This window comes from Taeniopygia guttata, chromosome 1A (assembly GCF_048771995.1).
Source record: "Taeniopygia guttata chromosome 1A, bTaeGut7.mat, whole genome shotgun sequence".
Taxonomy (NCBI): domain Eukaryota; kingdom Metazoa; phylum Chordata; class Aves; order Passeriformes; family Estrildidae; genus Taeniopygia; species Taeniopygia guttata.
Window position 1 is genome coordinate 65,189,191 of NC_133025.1, and position 19,931 is coordinate 65,209,121.

The following is a 19,931-nucleotide window of genomic DNA, read 5'->3' on the forward strand; positions in this document are numbered from 1 at the left end:
TCTGGTAAAATGTTGTTGCTGGGAAATTAAATGGAGCAGTTGGTGAAGAAGAACTAAGGCTACGGGAGAAAAGTTCAAAATATGCCAGATTTAGCACGATACTTTAAAGAAGTACTTGAAAGCAGAGAAAGATGTGCTGAGATGAATCAGGAAATAGAATGAGATTCACTGCTGTGCTCCAGACCAGAGCTATTAGCCAGGCAGCCAGGTCAGATTTGGGAAGAGTGAAGAGTCAAACCCAGGCTAAAAGCACACATGGGGAGCAAGGGAAGAGGGAGCCACATGTCAAAGGAGGTCCTATTGCTGAAAGGAGGCAAATGGGGAAATGAAACACCAGGCTTAACCCGGGCTGGCAGAGCAGCAACTCTGAGGGAAAAAGAGAAAGGAGAAATAGAGCAGCTGAATAAAGCTCTGAAACAAACAGGACAAGAAAAGGAAATGACAACTGGATCTGGAAGGAAGTCTGATGAGAAGGGGCTTTTCTTCAAAGAGTGGCAGTGAAAGGGAAATTCTGTAGTAAGAACAACATTTCCACAATGGAAATTGAAGTAGCAGTTTGCAGGTAATGTGGGAATGTGGTACTGAGTGCCTGGGTAAGACCTCTGCTTTCAAAATAAAAAAGTGTTGTGGGTCCTCCTCAAAACTACACAGTGGTCTGTGGACAATGGCATAAGAAGAAAATCTCCAGCCAGCACTATGGTGCCCTCACTTTTGGGAAGCTCTGTACTCAGCTATTATGTCTTTCAAGCGAAGAAACCCTTGAATTGTTGCCTCTTTAAACTCTACACAAAGGACCTCATTTCATGCATTGGAGACATATAACATGAGAGGCAGATCACATGGGGGACACACATGAGGGAACTGCATGTCTGGGCTGAGGGCTGGAAAAGGGCCACTGCTCTGGATCTCAGTAAAAAGACTTCTACATCATGGAGCTAACCCCCAAAGAATCCATGAAATGGAAAGAAGCCATGGATTTTGGAGACTCTTTCATGGACCACAGTCTTGCGATGGTTTATTTATATGGAAAACTTTAAGGGCAAAGGATTATGGACCAGAATTTGAGATGTGACATCATAATGAAATTCTAGGGCTCTCAAGAAAATGATGTGCTGGATAAAAAAGAAAGCAAACCAAAACACTGTTGGAGGAAGTGAAAGCAACAAAAGAGTGGGAAGATTGTCTTGTTTGGAAGGCAACATGGAGCTGTACTGGATTTTGATGGCTGATGGTGTGAAGATCCAGGGAAATGTCTATAGGAAAGACCATCTTTTTCATATCACACAGGGCAGAACATAAGAATGCATCCTAAGTAAGGGGAGAAGGCAAAGAAATCACCAAGAGTGATCCTGCAGTATTTGAGCAGTATTTCTATTGAGTCCCATGGTCTATGCTGCATAAAAAGGATCATGCAGCAGTGGGAAAAGAAGGGAAGGTCTGAGCATCATGGCAACCAAAAAGTCAATTACCCTAACACAGCCCAGGTACAAATCTCTAAAACACATCAACTGAAAAATTGACCAACATTGTAAAAGCAGTCCTACATCTTATATACAAGAAGCAGGCATTCAAACCCAAAAGTTGCATGCCATCTTCCCTCCCCCTCTGCAAACACACAGGCAGAACAGTTCCTATCACAAAGGACTAGGTATGTCAAACTGCTGAATTCAAACAGAGCCATCCACTATTTGATAATGACTCTGGAAAACGCTGCATGCTGTTTGTCTAGTCCGGATCTAGCTTCTAAAAATTAGTCTTACCATTAACCCTTTGGATGAAAATTCAGAGTACACTAATTTTGTAAAAGTAATTGAGGGAAGAAAAACCCAAACAACAAAATAACACAAACAAAAACCAGTGTTTTGGAGGCAGGTATAAATTAAAAAGCCTCTCTTCCACAGAGGCAATTATTCTCAGAGAAATCTTCAGAAACTGTGTTCAGCCGTGTGACAAAAAGGGAGTGCAATGGTTCCCTATGGAACAAGGTAGTTTCACTGCTTTCTTGGGGTGAAGCTAGGAAATAATCCAATTTAAAAAAAAAAAAAAAAAGTAATTACCTTTTAATCTGTCATTTCCTGCACTTCAGGGATGTGGTAGTATCACATAAATGCTAAAATACACAATTTTACCTTCTACCTGGGCAGAGTCCAGATTAATGAAAAGTTTATGAACACATTCATGCAATGCATTAGCTCAATACATTTTGGGCTAATGTGCCATAACAGCTTCTGTATTTGAAGCTGTCCTTACAAATGATCTGTGGCCCTCTAAAAGAAGTAGTGAATGGGCAAAATAAAACCCAGGATGGTCTAATGCAGCCTTACAAGACTTCACTGCAAAAGCACCACACACATCAGCTGTACTACAGGTCACTACTACGAGAATTTTGCCCAATGCACAGTTTTGGGGCTTGATTCACAGCATCCTTTGCAAACAGTCCCATGTGATTTATCTCCTCTTCCCACATCACATAAGGATGGAGGGGATGAAGCACCACCAGGAACAAATCTGCCCTTCCAACCACACTATGAGCAGCAGCGGCAGCCAGAGCAGCTGAGCCTACCTGTGGCACAAAGGGCGATGAAGGTTTGTGCATGCTTCCGGATCAAAAGCAACTTGTCTTTAGGGAGAGGCACCTTCCTTAGGATGTGTTCAATGAAATCGTGTGGGGTGACGGCTGCGAGGTTCCACTTCAACTTCCCCAGCACCACCAGCTCCCATTCCTGCAGAGGGAGAGCAAAAGAGAAGAAACTCATAAGCAAGCCTGCAAAAAGCCTCTCCTTATTTCTTATTATAACTTTATCACTGCTAAATTTGTTTTGCCCAAACCCTTTTTTCCATGCGCCTCTACTGCTTTGAAGTTGTTGACTTTATATTCTTTTTTTTTTTTTGAACAGCAGAAATGTCAGGCTCAACTGAAAATAATGAGACCTGGCAGCTCCTGCCAAGGTTTTACCTTTTTTTTTTTTTTTTTTTTTTTTGTATCTTTTTGTATCCAGTGCTGAATGCCCACCCAGAAAGTTTCGCCTGCAATTAGATATTGCCAAGGTCACTGTGGTCCTTTCCTAGTAGCTTCTTTTAAATGGCTATAGTCCTTACTTTATAGCCATTTAAAGCCCTAGGGACAGCCATGCACAAAAATAACCTAGATATACATTCCTTTTTTCAAAACTGGGGAAGTTGACTTGATGGCATTCCCTCCCAAAACTGTACTCCAAAGGTCCAGCAGATAAATCTGATGGTGCTTAAACTACTCCAAGAGAGGCTCTGCAGAAAGGAAACACACACAACACAGCCAAGAAGTAGCCTGTGTAAATTATCTGCCAGTAAATCATCTAGGAGCCATTCCCAGATTCTTTGCACGCCCAAAACTCCCACTGCAATCAAAGGAAAGCTTGGGCGTGTGTGTAACTACCGGCCATTCCCTGAAATGGGATTCCATGTGCAAACAGCACCCGATTGCCAGATTCAGCCATGGGGTGCATGACCTGCATGTTTCAACATTTAAACCAAGTTCTGAACACCTTTCAGTGCCCCACAGAGCGAGCAAAGCTCAGGCCTCCAGCTCACATTTGTCTCATCCATCAACTATTAGCTATTAACTAAATTCCACGCACTGATTCCTGAGTCCTGATGAGGCCTGATGGAGCCCAGCGTGGTGGGGAGCCCCAGCTGAGCTGACAGAGCTGGCAAGACAGAAAAAAAAAAAAGGTCCTTTAATTTTGCAGCCGCGGAGACGTCAACCAGCGTTGCTGAGAAACCATAAACATGGACCCCACAATGCCATTTCTGCAGTCGTTTCCCTGAATAGATGCCCACTTTAACAGCAAGTTACTTTCCTACGGACATTCCTGCTGGATTATGACAGAGTACTCCATGGTCTGAAAAATCTCACATATATGCAAAAGGCCGCAAAAACCAGGCAGGATTTTTTAATTTTTCAAGAAAACCTGTAAAATGTTGGAACGTAACGGTGATTATGTGAACTCAAGGCCTGCTCTTCCCAGAATTACTGATGTGACAGCTTTTGAGAGAGAACAGTCAACCCAGAGGACAAAATACAAGGAAGCACTTTAAACACATGCTTAAATCCACGTGGCATAAGAAGGTAGGGACATTGCTCTGCATATTTGCACGTGGGGACCACGCACTTCCCCTGCTCATCTGTGCCACCCAACAGGACACCTCTTGGCCCTGCCAGCCAGGCAGTATTTGAGGGCAAGGCTCTTTCAGTGTGAGGAAGAATGAGCTATCAAACCCAGCCCCTCCCCAGGGGGAATTCCCAGTGATTCATAGGAAAATTCTTCAACAACTGGGATGATGCCTACAGCCATCTCTCTGACCTAGCATCCATGTCACCAAGGTGCACGTCCAGTGCTCCACACCATGATGTATGCATCGCTTATTTCCTTCAGTAATTATCAATTTGCTTCCACTGTGTCTGAACTGCGAGAAGCAGCAGACACGAGGTGATTTAACTGATATCACACAGGATGGGTCAGGCTGGACGGGACCACCAGGTGCCACCTCCCTGCTCCAGCAGGGCGACCCCACAGCACAGGGCACAAGCTTGTGTCCGGAGGCAATTCTGGAATATCCCCAGTGAGGGAGACTCCACGCCCTCTCTGGACAATCTGCTCAGGGCTCGGTCACTGCACAGTGAAGAAGCTCCTCCTGTAATTCAGGTGGAACTCCCCGAGCATCAGTCGGTGCCGGTTCCTCTCGGAGCATCCCGGGCCCCCCGGCCCCGGCCCGCACCGCCGCGTGTCTGCCGCCAGGTGGCGCCGCCGCGCCGCCCGCCCGCGCACGTGCGCCCGGCGAGGTCCCCCGTGGGGACACGGTGGGGACACGGCGGGACACGGCGGGACACGGAGCCACCCCCGGCACCGCCAGCCCCGCAACCCCGGGCCCGCGCACCAGGCGGGCGGAGCGCCGCACGGCACTGCCAGGCGGCTTCGGAGGACAGCGATGTCCCCGCGGGCGTCCCCCGCCCTCAGCGTTGTCCCCTCCCGAGACTTTCTGGCCGTCCAGAAAGGCGGGAGAAGCGTGGGTTTGTCTAAAAGGCAGGCGAAGTGCAGGGTGCCCTGCCAGCGAGAGAAAAGCGATGTGCCGGAGAGGAGAGAGGAATGGGGCTGCTTACCAGCAGCTCTTGGGGTTTGATGGAATTGTCCGTGTATATGCACAGCTTCTCGGCTGTGAGGGGGATTGTCTCTTTCAGCTTGGAGGCCAGGAACATGCACACCGCCCCCAGCAGCTGCAGATGGCACTTCCGAGTGGGCACCACAGCTAAGAATCTGTCCAAGTAATTCATGGCCAGAGGGAAAACTTCTTCTTCGCACTTCTGCTCTTCGCAGACCTGCAAGTGAGGAGCGTGGGGAGGGAACGATGGGGCAGTCGCGGGGGGAAACGGGGGTGGGAAGCGAGAAAGAAACAAGAAGGAAAAAATAAATAAATGAGTGAACCCACCAAACAGACCACTACTTCCCTTCCTTTTGCTCCTATTTTTGTTTCCCGGGGAGCTAAATTTTGGGGGAGGGGGAGATCTGTGGAGACGCTGGGAAGGCTGTCAATCGGCTTTCACATTCCTTTAGTTCATTCAGTAAGAAATGAATTCAAGACACTGTGTGGGAGAGCCGAAAAGCCCCATCCAGCAGCAAGCGAGCAGCCTCAGACTTTTTTTTTTTTTTCCTTTGCGACCCAATTTTTCTTTTTTATTTCGTCATATTTTCAAAAAATCGATAAAAAATATCAAAACTTCCCCGGCGGTCCCGGTTTTGGGGCTGGTGGCATCCCGGGACGATCCCCTATCGTTTCCGACAATTGTAAAAATTCCCCCGCTGAGTGTCCCCCAGCCCTGCGCCCCCAATCCCGCGTTGTGGGGGAAGGACGGGAGACATAGCGAGGGCGAGGTGGGGTGGAGAGAGCCCGAGCCGCCTGGATCCTTTTAGCAGGCAGCGAGCAGCAAAAATGTTTTAAAAATTTACAAAAAATCGGAGCCGCGGAGAAAAAGCACAAATCGCACATGAAAACCAAGCGGGATGTCTGGGCTTTCCAACCCACGGAGTTTGGCCGGGGAAAGGTCCCCCCCAAAGGAGATCCGAAGGGGCAAAGGATGGCCGGTGGGGCCAGCGCAAGGCAGGCGACTCTGCGGGGCTCCGGGCCCGCTGCCGCTGCGGCCGAAGCCTCGGGCAGAACGGGGGGTTCAGCGCCCGCCCCACGGCCCCGGCACACCGGGGGTCCCGTTCCGCGGGGGCGGGGGCCGCTCCCGAGCCCCCCGGGAAGCAGCGGGGGCAGCCGGGCTCGGCGCCTGCGAGCAGAGTCCGCATGCAGCGCAACATGGCGAGAAGAAGGCACGTCCTCCCCACTGCATACGTGGGCACGGAACCCTCGCCGGGCAGAACGCGGGGCACACGGGGCACCCCCCGACCCTCGCCCTGCCCCGCGTGCTGCTCCTTTTTCCCAGGAATGCCTCAATCACAAGCGCTCCCGGAGGCGGATTTTCTTTGCTTTTAACTGCAAATGACTTTTCCAACTCTCTCTCCCCCCCCCCCCCATCCCCCCCACCCCCACCACCACGCCGCGCTTCCTCCCCTCCTGCACCCCGCTCCCGGAGCCCCCCGGAAGGGGCGACTTCCCCCGCGGGCACTCGGTGTCCCCCGCGCCCCTTCCCGCACCGGCTGAGCTCCGGAGGGGAACAAGGAGGAGAGGGGATCGACAAGAAGAAGCCACCCGGTGATCAGAAGAGCGAGGGGCTGCAGGGGGAGAGGTGCCGGGGTGCTGCTCGCGGCCGCTCTGCCTCCCCCCGCTCCGAGGGGCCGGGGTGTACGAACCTCCAGCATCCAAGTGGCCACCATCCTCCTCATGAAGGGCTGGATGTCCTTCTGGACGCACTTGAAGTAGGAGCATTGGGGCAGATACCTTTCCTCTATGGTTAGTAAGTTGTGCAAAACGCGGTCATCGTAGAGCAAGTTCGGGTCAGGCAGAGCTCTCCTCATGGGATCCACCTCGCAGCACAGCAGCTCCATGTTTCCAAAGAGATCTCCCTCTTTCTCTGATGGGAAAGGTTTTTCCTTTTTTTTTTTTTTTTTTTTCCCTTTTTTTTTTTTTTTTTGGAGGGGGGAAGGGGGTGGGGATAGGAGAGGGGTAAAGGAGGAGGGGTAGGTGGGTGGGAGGAAGACGGCAGGGCTTTCCAGCTCGCTCCTGCCTCCCTTGAAACTTGTCTCTCCCTCTCTTGATTTCTAGCCTAAAGTTGAAGCGAAGTGACGCAACTCGCCAGGGCAGGCAGTTCTCTCTCTTGTTATTATGGAGAACAGCAGCTGGTCAGACGTAACATCAAACGCTTCTTTTTTTTTTTTTTTTTCCCTCTCTATAAGCTAACAAGGAACCAGGAGGCCCTCGTATAGGGACACACAGACACAAATGACAGCTTCTCTTTTGCTTCCTTCCAGCAACCAAATTAAACCCGTTCCACACTTGCCTTCTGGAGGAGCCCGTCCCGATCAATTTCCCTCTCCTTTTCTTATTGCAAGGAACTGTGGGTGCCCCTCGGTACCCACCCAGACGATGGGGTCGAAGTATGAAATATCCTGGCATAGCAGGGTGCCAGATCCATGTCTCGCTCTCCCTGCTCCGGCACCTCCTTAAACCTGCAGCCGGAGGGTGACAGAGCTCCCCGCTAACAGCAAACCCCCCAAAAAACCCTTGAGGGGTGGGGGTTCCGCGGCGTCTTCGGGGCGAAATCTCACAACCACCACGCTATTTCCTCCAGCACACATTGGCGGTTCGAGCAGGCGAACCGCCTTAGCGTTGCACGGCCACACTGATACAACTTTCTAGGAAACGCAGCGGAGGAGGGAGGGAGGAGGGAGGGAGGAGGGAGGAGGGAGAAAGGTTGGCTGGGGAGGAGGGGGGAGGTAAGAGGAGTTTTGTCCCACACAGGGTGACTTCCACCCGGCTCGCACTCGCCGGTAGTCGCTCCCCGCCTGCAAAATGTGACAACTTTGCGAAGTCTCCGCCGGCTGCGGGAGAGCGGAGGCTCCCGAAGGGGAAGGCGCTGCCGGGGCGGGCGCGGAGCAGCCGCGGGGTGCGGGGTCCCCGCAGCGGCCGCCCCTCAGCCCCCCGGAGGCGGCCGGCGCGGAGGGTGGGCCGGGGGCGGCGGGCACGGAAATACCGCCTTAAAAGTGCGAGCGGGGACTTTGGGGCGCCGCTTCCCCTCCCGCTATTTGCATAGCCAATAGCTCTGGGGCTCTCGCCGCTGCGCGCTGATTGTTACCGGGCAGATTATATTTTAAGGGCGCATGATGCCCGGGCATCGAGAGCGAGCCGGGAGGGATGGGGCCAGAGGGAGCCCTCTCACCTGAGCGCACCGCCGGCCCCGCAGCCGCACGGGCTCCGCCGGCACCGGGGGCAAGGCGGGCGAGCGGCCGTCCTTGCCCGCGAGTGGGCACCGGCGCCCCGTCCCACGTCCCACGTCCCACGGCAGCGCTCGCCCTTCTGCGTGAAGCGGATGGGAGGGGTGAGAGTCGGAGTCCGACAGCAAGGCTTCCCCGGCAAAAGCTGGCTGGGACACGGGCAAAGTGCTACTCGGGCAACAAAAAGCCAGCGGGACTGTCGCCTGCCCCCGTCCCCCTGTAGCGGGGGACGGCCGAGAGAAGCATTTCCCCACAAACTCATCCCCGCGCACTCCGCGGGACGTGCAGCCCCCGGGCGCAGCCGGGACGTGGGGAGCTGCCGGGCATCGTGTGTGGCCCCGGCGGGCGCGCCGCGGGTTCCCGGAGCCGGGCCGAGCTGTGCCGAGCTGTGCCGAGCTGTGCCAGGCCAGGCTCGCGTTTGAGGGGCGGCGAGGAGGGGGCACCCCCCGGCGCACGGCGAGGGCGGCGAGCGGGACCCGCTGCGGCGCGCTCCGCAATGAAAGGCTCTTTAACTTCCACCATTCATTTCCCCTTCCTGGCTGCTCCTGCGAACAGGGAGCGTGTTGTGTCAGCGCACGTTTTCCTTCTCCAAACTTAAATTCATAAGCGCTCGCGTCTGGCTTTGTAGCCCGACAATGCAGCGATTGTGATTTATGTGGCTTTCGGGGGGGGAAGGACAACGGGTGTCCCGATTGTCCGGCAGCGACTTTCCGAAGTGGGGTGATGTCTGGGGCACGGCAGGAAAGGGATGTTGGGCCCCCAGCGCCCCGCGATGGGGCGGCAGCCGGGAGAGCAGCCGAGGGCACCGTGGCGTGTGGTGGGGATGTCCCGTTAGGGAAGAAAAAAAAAAAACCAAAAAAACCCAACGCCTTAAATCAATAATAAATGGAAGCGTGCCAGCTCTGCACGCGGAGGTGCCGCTGATCTGGGAAAAAAAAAAAAAAAAACCAAACCACCACCACCAACAAAAAGCCCTACCAAAACAACCAAAGCACTTTCTCCCGGTGCGACGGCTTTTGTGTGCTCGGTGCCCGTTTCCAGCGGGGAAACACCGTCCCTGGGAAGCGCGGCCGGCGGACAGGGAGCCAAGGACCAGCGGCCGCAGGAGCCAGCGTGCCCGAGCTGCCCCTTCGCCTTGTCCCCGTGCCCACGGGCGCTGCCGCATGCGTTTGGAGGCAGCAGATGTTTTAACAGCCTTCCGTGTAGAGATTACCGAGTGCCATATGTTAAATACCACCCTTACTCCGGAAAAATAAATAAATAAATAAATAACGCAAAACAAAACAAAATCACCAATAAACAACACAACCCCTCTCCAAAAAAAAAAAAAAAAAAAAAAAAAAGGCAAAAGATAATAACAAAAAAACAATACAACAATACCGCAGCAAAACCCACCCTTTTCGCACTCACTCCCCTTCTTTTGCTGAGCTGCCTCACCCATTTAAAAGCATCAATGATTAAATCAAAAGTCGCGGGGATGTGCCGCGCTCCCGGGACAGCCGCTCCTCCTTTCCATCCCTGCAGCCCTGAGGGAAGGGGGCTGTGCTGCTCCCAACCCCACCGCAGCCGCCGGGTGGCAACACCGCCGGCATTATTTACGTCTTGGGACACTTCTGCAGGGCACCAAGTCCGGTGTCACGGCTCCTCATCATTTTCCCGACGCGCGGTAATCGTGTAATCGATAATATGTAATGATATTTTATTGGCCTCTGTTAGAGAGCGCTGCAGAACTCTTGGGGTTTTTTAATAAATCCTAAATTCGTCATAACTCCTATTTATTTAATTTCTGTCCCCAGCAAATCTCAGAGTACCATCAGGGAGAATCTTCAGGGGACGGGATGGGCTCAAGCTTTGCAGAGCAATAGACACGGTGTGAGTGCGCCCGGCGACCGCAGCGTTTTTGTTTGTCTAAATGGGATAAATATTCCTTTGCAGTGCTTGAAACCTGAAGGTTGGAGTGTGAAACATGAGAATCTGAAAGTGAAACCGACTGGAAGCCAAAAAAGAAACAGATGAACGTGTTTCCACTGTCCAAGCTGAGGAAAGCCCCGAAAGCAATCAAACACTATGAATAATAAAATGTGCAATAGATTGGAAATAAAATTATTCCAGCTTCAGTTACTGGAAGGAGTCTAGTTTGGTGGTTTGGGTTTGTTTGCGTTTTATTCTTAACTTATATGATTTTTAGCCGTTCAAAGGTAAATCACATAATTCCATGCTGTGCATTCAACAGGAAAAACATGAAAAAATTATCTTCTATTTCCTCTGGTTTGTGGTGAAAGACTGGGAAAGGATGTGACTAGCACAGGATATTCTGCATATTTTCAAGGAGTATTTTAATGATACAAGGTATTTTTCAGCTCTAAATAACTGTGTGGTGGCAACTTTATGATTAACAGCCATATTAGACAACATAAGTACTGAGCAGGTGAAACATGTCCTGTAATAAAACTATTCTCACCTTTAATGGGTGATTTTATGCAGGCTCAATAGTTAATAGCATTAAATAATGGATTCTGTGTGACTGGTTAATATATTTTTAATTAATTGCTCCTCTCTGTTTTATGCAAAGCTTCTTCTTTAACCTTTCTCATTCCCTAGTTTAAACTTTTTCAGAGCAGCGATTATGCAAGGGGTGTACAGCTCCAGTCAGATTTCTTTATTAGGTGAGATGGGAAAGGAGTCCAAAAAAAACCAAGGATGGTCATGTACCTGGGATTGATGTTTTATGCTGGAAGACTCGATAAATTCATCCCATTTAGCCCAAAGAATTCCCAGGCTGACATGACTGCCTTATCTGGCAGAGGTGCCCGTCCCTTGCAGCCGCGGCTCTCCTCTCCTGGGGGGGAAGGTGATAAGGCTCCGTTCGTTTACCCGGACGAGGAACAGGGAGCAGGTGCCTCCCACTAGCCAGGAAGTCAATGGAAAGTCACGTTTTTTACCCTGGCATGCAGAACTGTACAGAAACGCTGTCATTCTTTGGGGTTTTTTGTTCGTTTGTTTGTTTTGTGTGTGGGTTTTTTTGGTTTTTTTTTGTTTTTTTTTTTTTTTTTGAACAGATATTTGAAAGAGCAAGCGCGGTTCTGATAAATTACAGGTATGAACCACTGATATCTATTTCATCATTAATAATATGATAGAATCTCAAGGTGACAATCCCCACCCTTTTTTTTTTTTCTTCTCCTCACTGCCTATGAATCAGCTTCCTTTTCTGCTTAAAATGACTTTGCTGTTAACCTCTTGCATTCCCTACCTGCTGGCGTGTTTGTATCAATCCTTAGTTCAAGAATGGCTTCAACATTAAATGTACAAGGTTTTCTTTTTTTTTCCCAGACTGTTGAGACTTATCAATAAAAGACTTTCTGTCTCCAAACCTGCAGCTGATCTCCAATTTTTAGAGCATCTTGCTATGACATAGCTTCCTTCCTTCAAAAGTAATGCTCAGTTTTTCTCTGTGGTCTCTCAGGTGGCTCTACTCTTACTGAAACAAATGTGGAGCTTCAATCCCATTTTATTTGCTTTCTGTCTACATTGAGGCAAAGCTTTTACATTTCATACACATGTATAGCATGCCCAGGTCTATAAAAACAAGGAATAGAAAAGCAAGATGTTAACAGAAAATTGCTCCTTTTATGGGGGTTTGGGAAGGGCATATTTTAGTTGTCTTAAGAGTGCTGTGAACTGCTGAATAATCATGGTATTTACTCCCAGGAGAGCAGCTGTATTTGAAAGGTAAGTGCAATGATTCTGTTAATCTGTAGTGACAGAAGTATCCTGACACAGGGTCCCACACTGAATAGTTTGCTGAAATGTATGAGGCATATATTGTTTGCCAAAGAGCAAGATATTTTATATGGAGCTTCATCAGGGTGGGATTTTGGTTTGGAAGCCACGTGAATGACTGTGGGATGGGGATAAGCTGGACCTCTCATTGTGTGCAGATGTGTACTGCACATCCAAATTCTGAGAACAGGTGTATTTTTAAAGGGAAGAATGGCTGGTCTTTTTACCTCCGTGAAAGCATCAAAAATTGTCCATGAAGAAATACAAAGCTCTTAACCAGTGTTTTGGATGCCCCCTTTGCATTCCAGGGGCAATGAAGTACTCTATAGATGTGCTGATTTTTGTCTTAACATGATCAGACAAACAAACAGAATTAACTTTTATTGCCTGACAAAGATACAATCATATAAAACCCTCAAAACAATAGTATCACAAAATAAAACAGTAAATAAATTCTCTCTACTGAGGTAAATTATTTTACTTGTAATTTCCTCCTGCAAAACTGCTGAATTAAAAACTATTCCCATGGATAAACAGTCAGGATATTTTACTACCCAGCTCTATGTTGATTACATCTACACCTGGGAAAATTAATTGCTTTAAAAATATTAATAGCCTAGAATACTACATTGCTTGTAATATTAATGACTACCTGAATACAGTGCTATCATTTGCTTCTCTTTTCTCTGCTTCTATTCTGGGAATGCAGCATTTTAGTCTATAACTGAGTGTTCCAGCAGCAGTATGCTCCAAAACTATGCATTTTATAGTGGTCAAATTGAAACATTTTGAAAGGTGTTGCCCCTTTTCACAGTGGCACTTCAGTCACTGGACAGGTGCCACATGACTTTTGAATAAATGGCTTGATTGAGAATTCAGACAGTGTGGACAGGGAGAAAACCCTGTCTCCCATGATCTCCTCAGCATCCCTGGCTTCTCCAAGTCCTTCTGCTCCGCACTTCTGCCCGTGGTGAGGCTTTGCTGGGCATATGATGGGCAAACAGGAGCTCAGGCACTGTCCCTCTGTGCAGGAGGGTGACAAACATCTCTGTTCCAAGCTCAGCCCTCAGCTATTTCAGATCTCATCTCTCAGCATTTACACACAGTCAGGTTTTGGCTGACTGAGGTGTCTTGCTAGGCATGGCCAAAGTCATGTCTGCTTTGTCTGAGTTCCATCCAAAGTCTGAGGAGGTTCTTGTTTGGTCTGGACAAAACTCCTAATGTGGGTGAGAAGGTCGTTTGGGCAGAGTCAGGAAGGCTGGGGAGGTGATAGCTGCCCTCCTGGTGAAGTAGAAAGAAATTCTCACAGGTGTCTGTGAGATCCACTGCTGCTGCCTCTGGAGAGCTCCCAAAGCTCCTCCATCACTCCACAGGAGCAGAACACTTCAGCAGCAGCTGGGCAGTGGTGAGCGATTTCTCAAGGGCTGCATCTCCCCAGGGGTGTCCAAGGAAATGTCCTCCCCTCCCTGCAGCTCTGCTACCTCACCCCGGCAGCGTGTGGCTTTTTACTCTCAGCTAAGACACTCTTGCTCTCCTGCTGTTTTCCCTGAATCTGGAGCTGGAGTTAACAGGCAGACACAGCTTCCTATGCACCACCTTATGCTGCCTTCCAGATGTTTTACTGCACGTAAATAGACACAGGTCTGAGGGAAACATTGCTCTTACAAAGAGCTAGGATGGACTTAATCTAGTCCAGTCCACTGCTCGCAGCAGGGCCACCTCCCAAGCTGGATTGGGTTGCTCAGGGCCTTGTGCAGCCAAAACATCCCAGTCTTCCTGGGTAATGCCTCAGTGCTACACCAGCATCAGGTGGAAGAACCTTGTAAAGAACCTTTGTTAAGAAAGAACTTAACTTCTGTTTCTTTGCTAAGAATCCTTGTGCCTGGTCGGAGCTTGCCTGGCTGTAATTCTTGTCCATCCTCTTGAAGTCTCTTGAGTATCTGAAAAGCAGAAGGAAGCGGTGGTGGGTGCTCGCTGGTCACTGGCATAATTGCATATACATAGCTCAGGGTGTAGCATGCAGGGTCTGTAATATGGCTTTTGTTGAAAGGAATTAAACTACCTTGAGTAACTAAAAAAATCACTAACACATGCCCCACACTGCTCTCCTTCATTGAAACCTCCAGATCTCCTGCACTGTCTCCTCCCTTGGCTTCACTCTTGGTCCTTCTCCATCCCTCGTGGTGTAAATCTCTACCCCAAGCAAAATTCTGTTGTGCTGTTGTCTCATTTCTCTGTGTGCTGAAGCTCTCCCCTGGGCTTTCACATCATCTTGACATTGCAATAAGCTCTTGGAGCAGGTTCCTGATGTTGGTAGCTCCTCATCCTTGTCCTTTAGCTCTTCTCAAGGTACTGTCTGCTGGCTGAGCTGGGAGCCCTTTTCCCTGAGTGGGTTCTCATACTCAGACATGAACTGTTTCTTTTTTGGGTTTCAAATTTTTATTAATAAGGCTCATTGATGCCAATCACCATCCTCAGAAGGGAAGCTTCCCACGGGTCAGGAAAGCACCATTTCTGTTTTACAAATATCCAAAGCTCTGTGCTGTAGAGAAATATCTTCCATGAGCTCCATGGCACACCGTGGAGTGGCACTGCCTTTCCAGTGTCCCAGCAGTTCCTGGACAGAAACACCTCCCTAATCGGAGAGGAAGGTTCATTTTGCTGATGGTTTCCACACTTATAGCACCAACTACTCTTGTGCCCCTATCTCACAAATGTTGCACTGGAAAAAAGGGAGGGGAACTCGTTTCTCTATGAATAGATGGACTTTTAGAGACTGTTGGCACCTGAATGGGCTTGTTATCTTCAGATAACAAAGGAATTGCTCCATCCTGGAGGAGGTCAGGTTGTGCAGATTCTCTGGGAACTGAGGGACAAGCATTCCCTTAGAAGAAGGGCTATGAAGCCATTTGCAAAGAAAGCTTGGGATGGTAAAAAATCAAGAAGGGAACACACCTCTGCAGAAAAGAACCCTTTATGATGAGTCAAGTACCTGTGAAGGGGAGCTACAGAAGAAAGGCTTAAATTTGATGTTGCAACACCCTGTCCAGGAGTGGAAAAGGGTCCTCCTAAGAGGATTTGGAAAGGGCTGACAAAGGACAGTGAAGGACCAGAAGCAGGGAAGTGCAGATAGGCTCTGCTGTTGCATTCTTCGGCTCTATAGATTTTCTTGCACATCTCAAGTAAAGCGTGATTATTTTTACAAACATTACACAATCGCTTTGCTATGTGTTTTAAGTTATTTATCCCTGAGGTGGTAAATTATAAAATAGAGGGCCTGCAAGGGTGAGATGCAAACAGAAATATAAGTTGGAATTCCTGGAGAGCTGGGAAAGCCTGTACTAATCTCTGTTTCTGGCTGTGGGGTGTAAGGAAGGAGGACACAAGGGAGGAGCTATGTCCTGAGAACACACTTGGAAAACTCCTGTTCCTGGGCTCTATTTGGTTTAAAACATCATAAAAACCATCTTCTATGTCCCACTCACAACCCTGTTATGAATACTCAAAATATTATATGTAGGGTATGTAGGGTTTTGAGAAGACTCAGCAAGTTTTGGGGACAGAGGTTTGGGGTTTTTCTTTTGGGTTGTTTTTTTTTTTTTTTTCATTTTGTTCTTTTTTCCTGTGAAAGTCGGGCAGATTGAAATCTGCTGACTCCAGCACTTAGAATATGGTTCAGAGTTGGCTTGGAATTTCCAAACCCTGCTGGGAATCAGAGCATATGTCCAGAAGAGCCTCAGATACCCAGAGAAAGTTAGAAGTAGAGGTAATTTGGTTTATCTTCCGAGCTGAATAGTATTATATAATGTTTGCAGACAGCTTTCTGATGCTTACTGTAACTGTAGCTTTCCCCCCCCCCCCCTCACACTACAGAAACAGCATATTCTTGTCAATGCAGCTGTTGCTTACTGTGTCTTCCTTCTGCTTTGGGTGGATTTTCCCATGGTCATATCTGTAGCTTTTGAATCCTTCTGTCAGTGAACAGCTGCAGGCTGATACTAGATAGAGCTGGATTTTTTTTTTTTTTCCTCTGTTCACACACAAGTAAGCTTGTGAACAAAAGATTTTAAAGGAAGCTGATAAATGAACAAGGTCTTTTGGACGATGCAATGTTGCTAACGGTGTGGACAATGGCAATCCTTGTGCTTGTCCTCACTGAAAGCCAAGGAAGACATAACTCAAGCTGTTTTAGCTGGGAGCCTCCAAGCTTTTCCCTACAGGCTCCAGAGAGGATGTTCCCTAATGGACTCATCTTTCATGTGACAGAAAGGGAAGTGCTATCTCCCAGCCTAATTCTTGCTTTCCTTTTTGCCATTTGGCTTGGAGGTGGCCCTCTGAGGGGTCCCCCTGTTTTCAGAGCTTCAGGGAGGATCAGGCTTTTCCCAGGAGCTCTGGATGGGGCACCTGCAAATCCCAGAGCTTCCCTGGGCCTCCAAGGGAAGCAGAGACACTTCTCTGGAGGGATGTCCATCTCAGCCCTGCTCTGAGGCTGGACTCTGTGCACTCTGGCAGCTATTCAGCTGCTGGGCCCAGCCAGGCACAGTGGCTGCCATTGTGCCCCGAGGGGACGGGAACGGGAGCGTGTGTTGTGTGGGGAAGTGGGATGTACATTTGTCCCATTCCTGCAGCTCTCCCGTGTTTCCTTTGGGTTCTGCCTGAGGACCCTGGGGACAGCAGCTTTATTTGTTTGTTTTTCCTGTGTCCTTAACTTCTTTTTCCATTTGTTCCACTTCTATGAAAGAAGTCATGTGCAAATCAGCGACTGACCCATTTGGCTGCCACCATCCAATGTCCACTCCTGCACACAGTGGGACGAGGACAGAGACAGATCCTGGTGCAATGGGAAGGGGCATCACAGGGAATTCTCTGTCCAGATAACCCCCAGCAAGGTACAGGAGGGTTTTTTTGAGGAGGAAAAAGAGAGGCCAGGGTGTTCAACAATGGCTTTGGCACAGAGCTGGCCACTTTTTGCCCCCTCTGCCAAGGGGCTTGGACATTTGTGTGTAGAGTGTAGGCTTGAGATGGGGGAGGCATACAGACAGATGGACAAGGGAGGATAGAAGGGTTATGGCCAGCTCTGCTCAGCCTCCCTGTGTCACAGCTGCTTGGGACACTGCCAGGGGTGGGCTCTGGGGTGAACATGGGGAGAGGGAGGGGAAGAACCAAACCCAGGCCTGACACTGGAGCACAAAAAGAAAGCAATAAAGGAAATTTGAGAGTAGCTGGAGACAAAATACAGGATTAGGTGTATCCTTGGGCTGGACTGGCTCAGTCCACTTGTTTTTCCACTTTGCTTCATCTGTCTCTTGACTTAAGGGAGCATTGCAAGGTTAAAAGTTTGGGCCATTGATTTGTATTTGGGAACAGTCAGACACCTGAGGAAACGCTGTCCCATGTGCCAGCAAGGAGACCCAGGCTCATCTCCACTTCTCTTAGGGTAACCCCAGTGTTACACACCTGTGGTGAAATATGTGAAGGCTTCCATGGCATTTTCCCTCCTACAGGTGGTAGAAGGGCAGAGTGAAAGCATGACATGATTTTTACAGCTTTAGACAGCAAAGCTTGCCCTGGGTAAATATCAGCCTGCCCAGACATACTGTTCTCTTAGGGCAAGCCTCTGGGCACTGTGGACTTTTGGAAGGTTTATCCTGTGGCCAACTGGTAAAAATACAGTAGTTTGGATGAGTTAGCTCTCGTATGAACTGCAACAAAGCCACACTGACAGCTTCTGCTCTGGAGAAGTTATTCCCTGTTTCATCCCATCAGTGAGATCACCACCTGTAACTGAGTGGGTTGAGGAAAAGAAACGCGAAGGGGTAAGTGGTATTTGAGATACAACTGGTCCACTTTTGGCACTTCCCAACAAATGTGCACTTTCCCCTGTACTGATCTTTGCACAGGAAGGTGCTGAGCCTCTTCACCATCCCACAAACCTTTCCATGCTGCTCTTGTCTCCCTGGGCTCCTCCAGAGACTTGGCAGTGGCAATGCCTCTGGCGAGTGCTGCTCAGCATGCTGGATTGACCCAGCTCATCTTTTCCCTGGGCTCCCTGCCCTCCACTGCAGCCCCACCTGCTGCCCCTCATTGTCCTGCTGCCTGTGTGGCCAGGCACACAATGGGAGCCTGGGCTGTGGTTTCCAGCCCCTCAGGGACAGAGCTCTCCAGGCAGTGTGGATGAAGCGTCATCCTAAGAGTGGGGTCTCATGCTGGTGACAAGTGGCTTACCCTACCCTTATGGCAAATATGCTTTATCTGACACTGAGAATGGAGGAAAGGGTTCCTGACAAGCTTTTTGTTTTCTATTCCTACTAATTATGGCTTAATACTGTGGTGGAAGCATGGATGAGGTGTGAGTGAGGGGAAGGAAGCATATGGGACTTCAGGCACAGAAGGAACAGGGCCAGAGAAGAAAAGTCAGAGGAACAAGAGGAAGCATTTTGGGGGGGCGGGGAGAAGGGGGACAGAGTAAAATGTGTCAGTTGTGTGAAGAGTGGAGACCTACAGGGAAAAGCAAGGCTTAAACTGTGCCTAGGGTGCTGTGCCAGCAGGAGCTAAGCTCCAGCAGTAGGGACTGATGGAAAATGACAGCTGCAGTTTAAGTCAGGGAGGCTTCAGGGCCATCTCCAATCACATTTTGACAGCCTGCAGCGTGGTACTGGCCCACAGATACTGCACCATCTCTGCTGGCACAAGGGGGAATTAAGAAATCTGGCAGTAATCTGAGCAAACCCAGGAGCTGAGGTGAAGGAACACAGTATCAGAGACAACCCAACTGCCATAAAGGCTTTTAGCTAAAGACTTAAAGAAAACAATGTTTCTTGGAGGGATTGCTCACACAGTGACTTAATATTTTGCACTGAGGAATTATTACTATCTATAAAAACTTCTAAATGGGGACAGTACTTTGTAAACAATAGAAACACACATTTTGCTCTAAAAACTAGCATGGGATTAGAAGGGATCATCTTCATCCCCAAGGCAAGTCCTCTGCAAATCACAGACCACTGAGCAAAGGTACTGAGCCCAAAGGGATTCACCCATCATTTATTTCCAACAACCAATCAGTGCTCAGGAGATTTTTCATCACTCATAAGAAAATCCTTTGTTAAATCCCCTCCTCCCAATAATGCATGGAAGAACTGTGTCATGGGCAAGTGGATTTATCTAAGGACATTGCTGAGATGGTCAGCTCCTGCTGACCTAACAGGGAGTTTTACTTCATTGCTGTTCCTTAAAAGTGCTTCTTCATCAACAACTTCCCAACTTTCTGGTTTGTCGGGGGTTTTGTTTGTTTGGTTTGTTATGTTTGTTGTTTTGTGGTGTTTTGTTGGTTTATTTTTTCTCCCAAACAATTGACCCAGTGGAAATATTCAGAAAAAGGTGGCAAATAAAGAGTTTTCAACTGCCAAGCAGAGCTGGAGGGGAAGTTTCTGATGAGGTGGAAAGGGAAAGGCTGTTTGCAAGTCTCTTGGACAGCAGTAGGAATATTATGCACCGGGTATCAGAATATTCTGATACACACAAGGATCATCAAAGTCCCGCAAGGTAGTACAGGAATTGCTGACAAGAATAAAAAATGAGACTTTCTTGTGCCAGGCATGCAGACAATCATATCAGTAATATCATATCAGTATTTGTTATCACAAAGATAAAAGGGTGACTACAAGGAGAGAAGGACAGATCAGACAGTTTTCACTAGAAAATAGCAATGCTTTAAAATGTTGAGTTATTTTGTAA

At 48.8% G+C, this 19,931-nt stretch overlaps 1 protein-coding gene and 1 long non-coding RNA gene across 2 annotated transcripts in view; one reads left to right on the top strand and one right to left on the bottom strand.

Moving 5' to 3' along the window:
- Nucleotides 1-7,278, bottom strand: part of CCND2 (cyclin D2) — a 30,523-nt gene extending 23,245 nt beyond the window's left edge. Inside the window, exons 1-3 of the mRNA XM_002196009.7 lie at nucleotides 6,831-7,278; nucleotides 5,141-5,356; nucleotides 2,564-2,723 (exon numbers count right to left, since the gene is read on the bottom strand). Coding sequence (XP_002196045.1) covers nucleotides 2,564-2,723; nucleotides 5,141-5,356; nucleotides 6,831-7,025 — 571 coding nt within the window. The 5' untranslated portion in view covers nucleotides 7,026-7,278. The remainder of the gene's footprint in view (nucleotides 1-2,563; nucleotides 2,724-5,140; nucleotides 5,357-6,830) is intronic.
- Nucleotides 7,279-7,993: 715 nt separating this feature from the next.
- LOC116807722 (uncharacterized) lies at nucleotides 7,994-10,546 on the top strand. Its single transcript, XR_012053705.1, has 2 exons — nucleotides 7,994-8,515; nucleotides 10,347-10,546. It is a non-coding gene; the product is annotated as an uncharacterized lncRNA (long non-coding RNA).
- The last annotated feature ends 9,385 nt before the right edge of the window (nucleotides 10,547-19,931 follow it).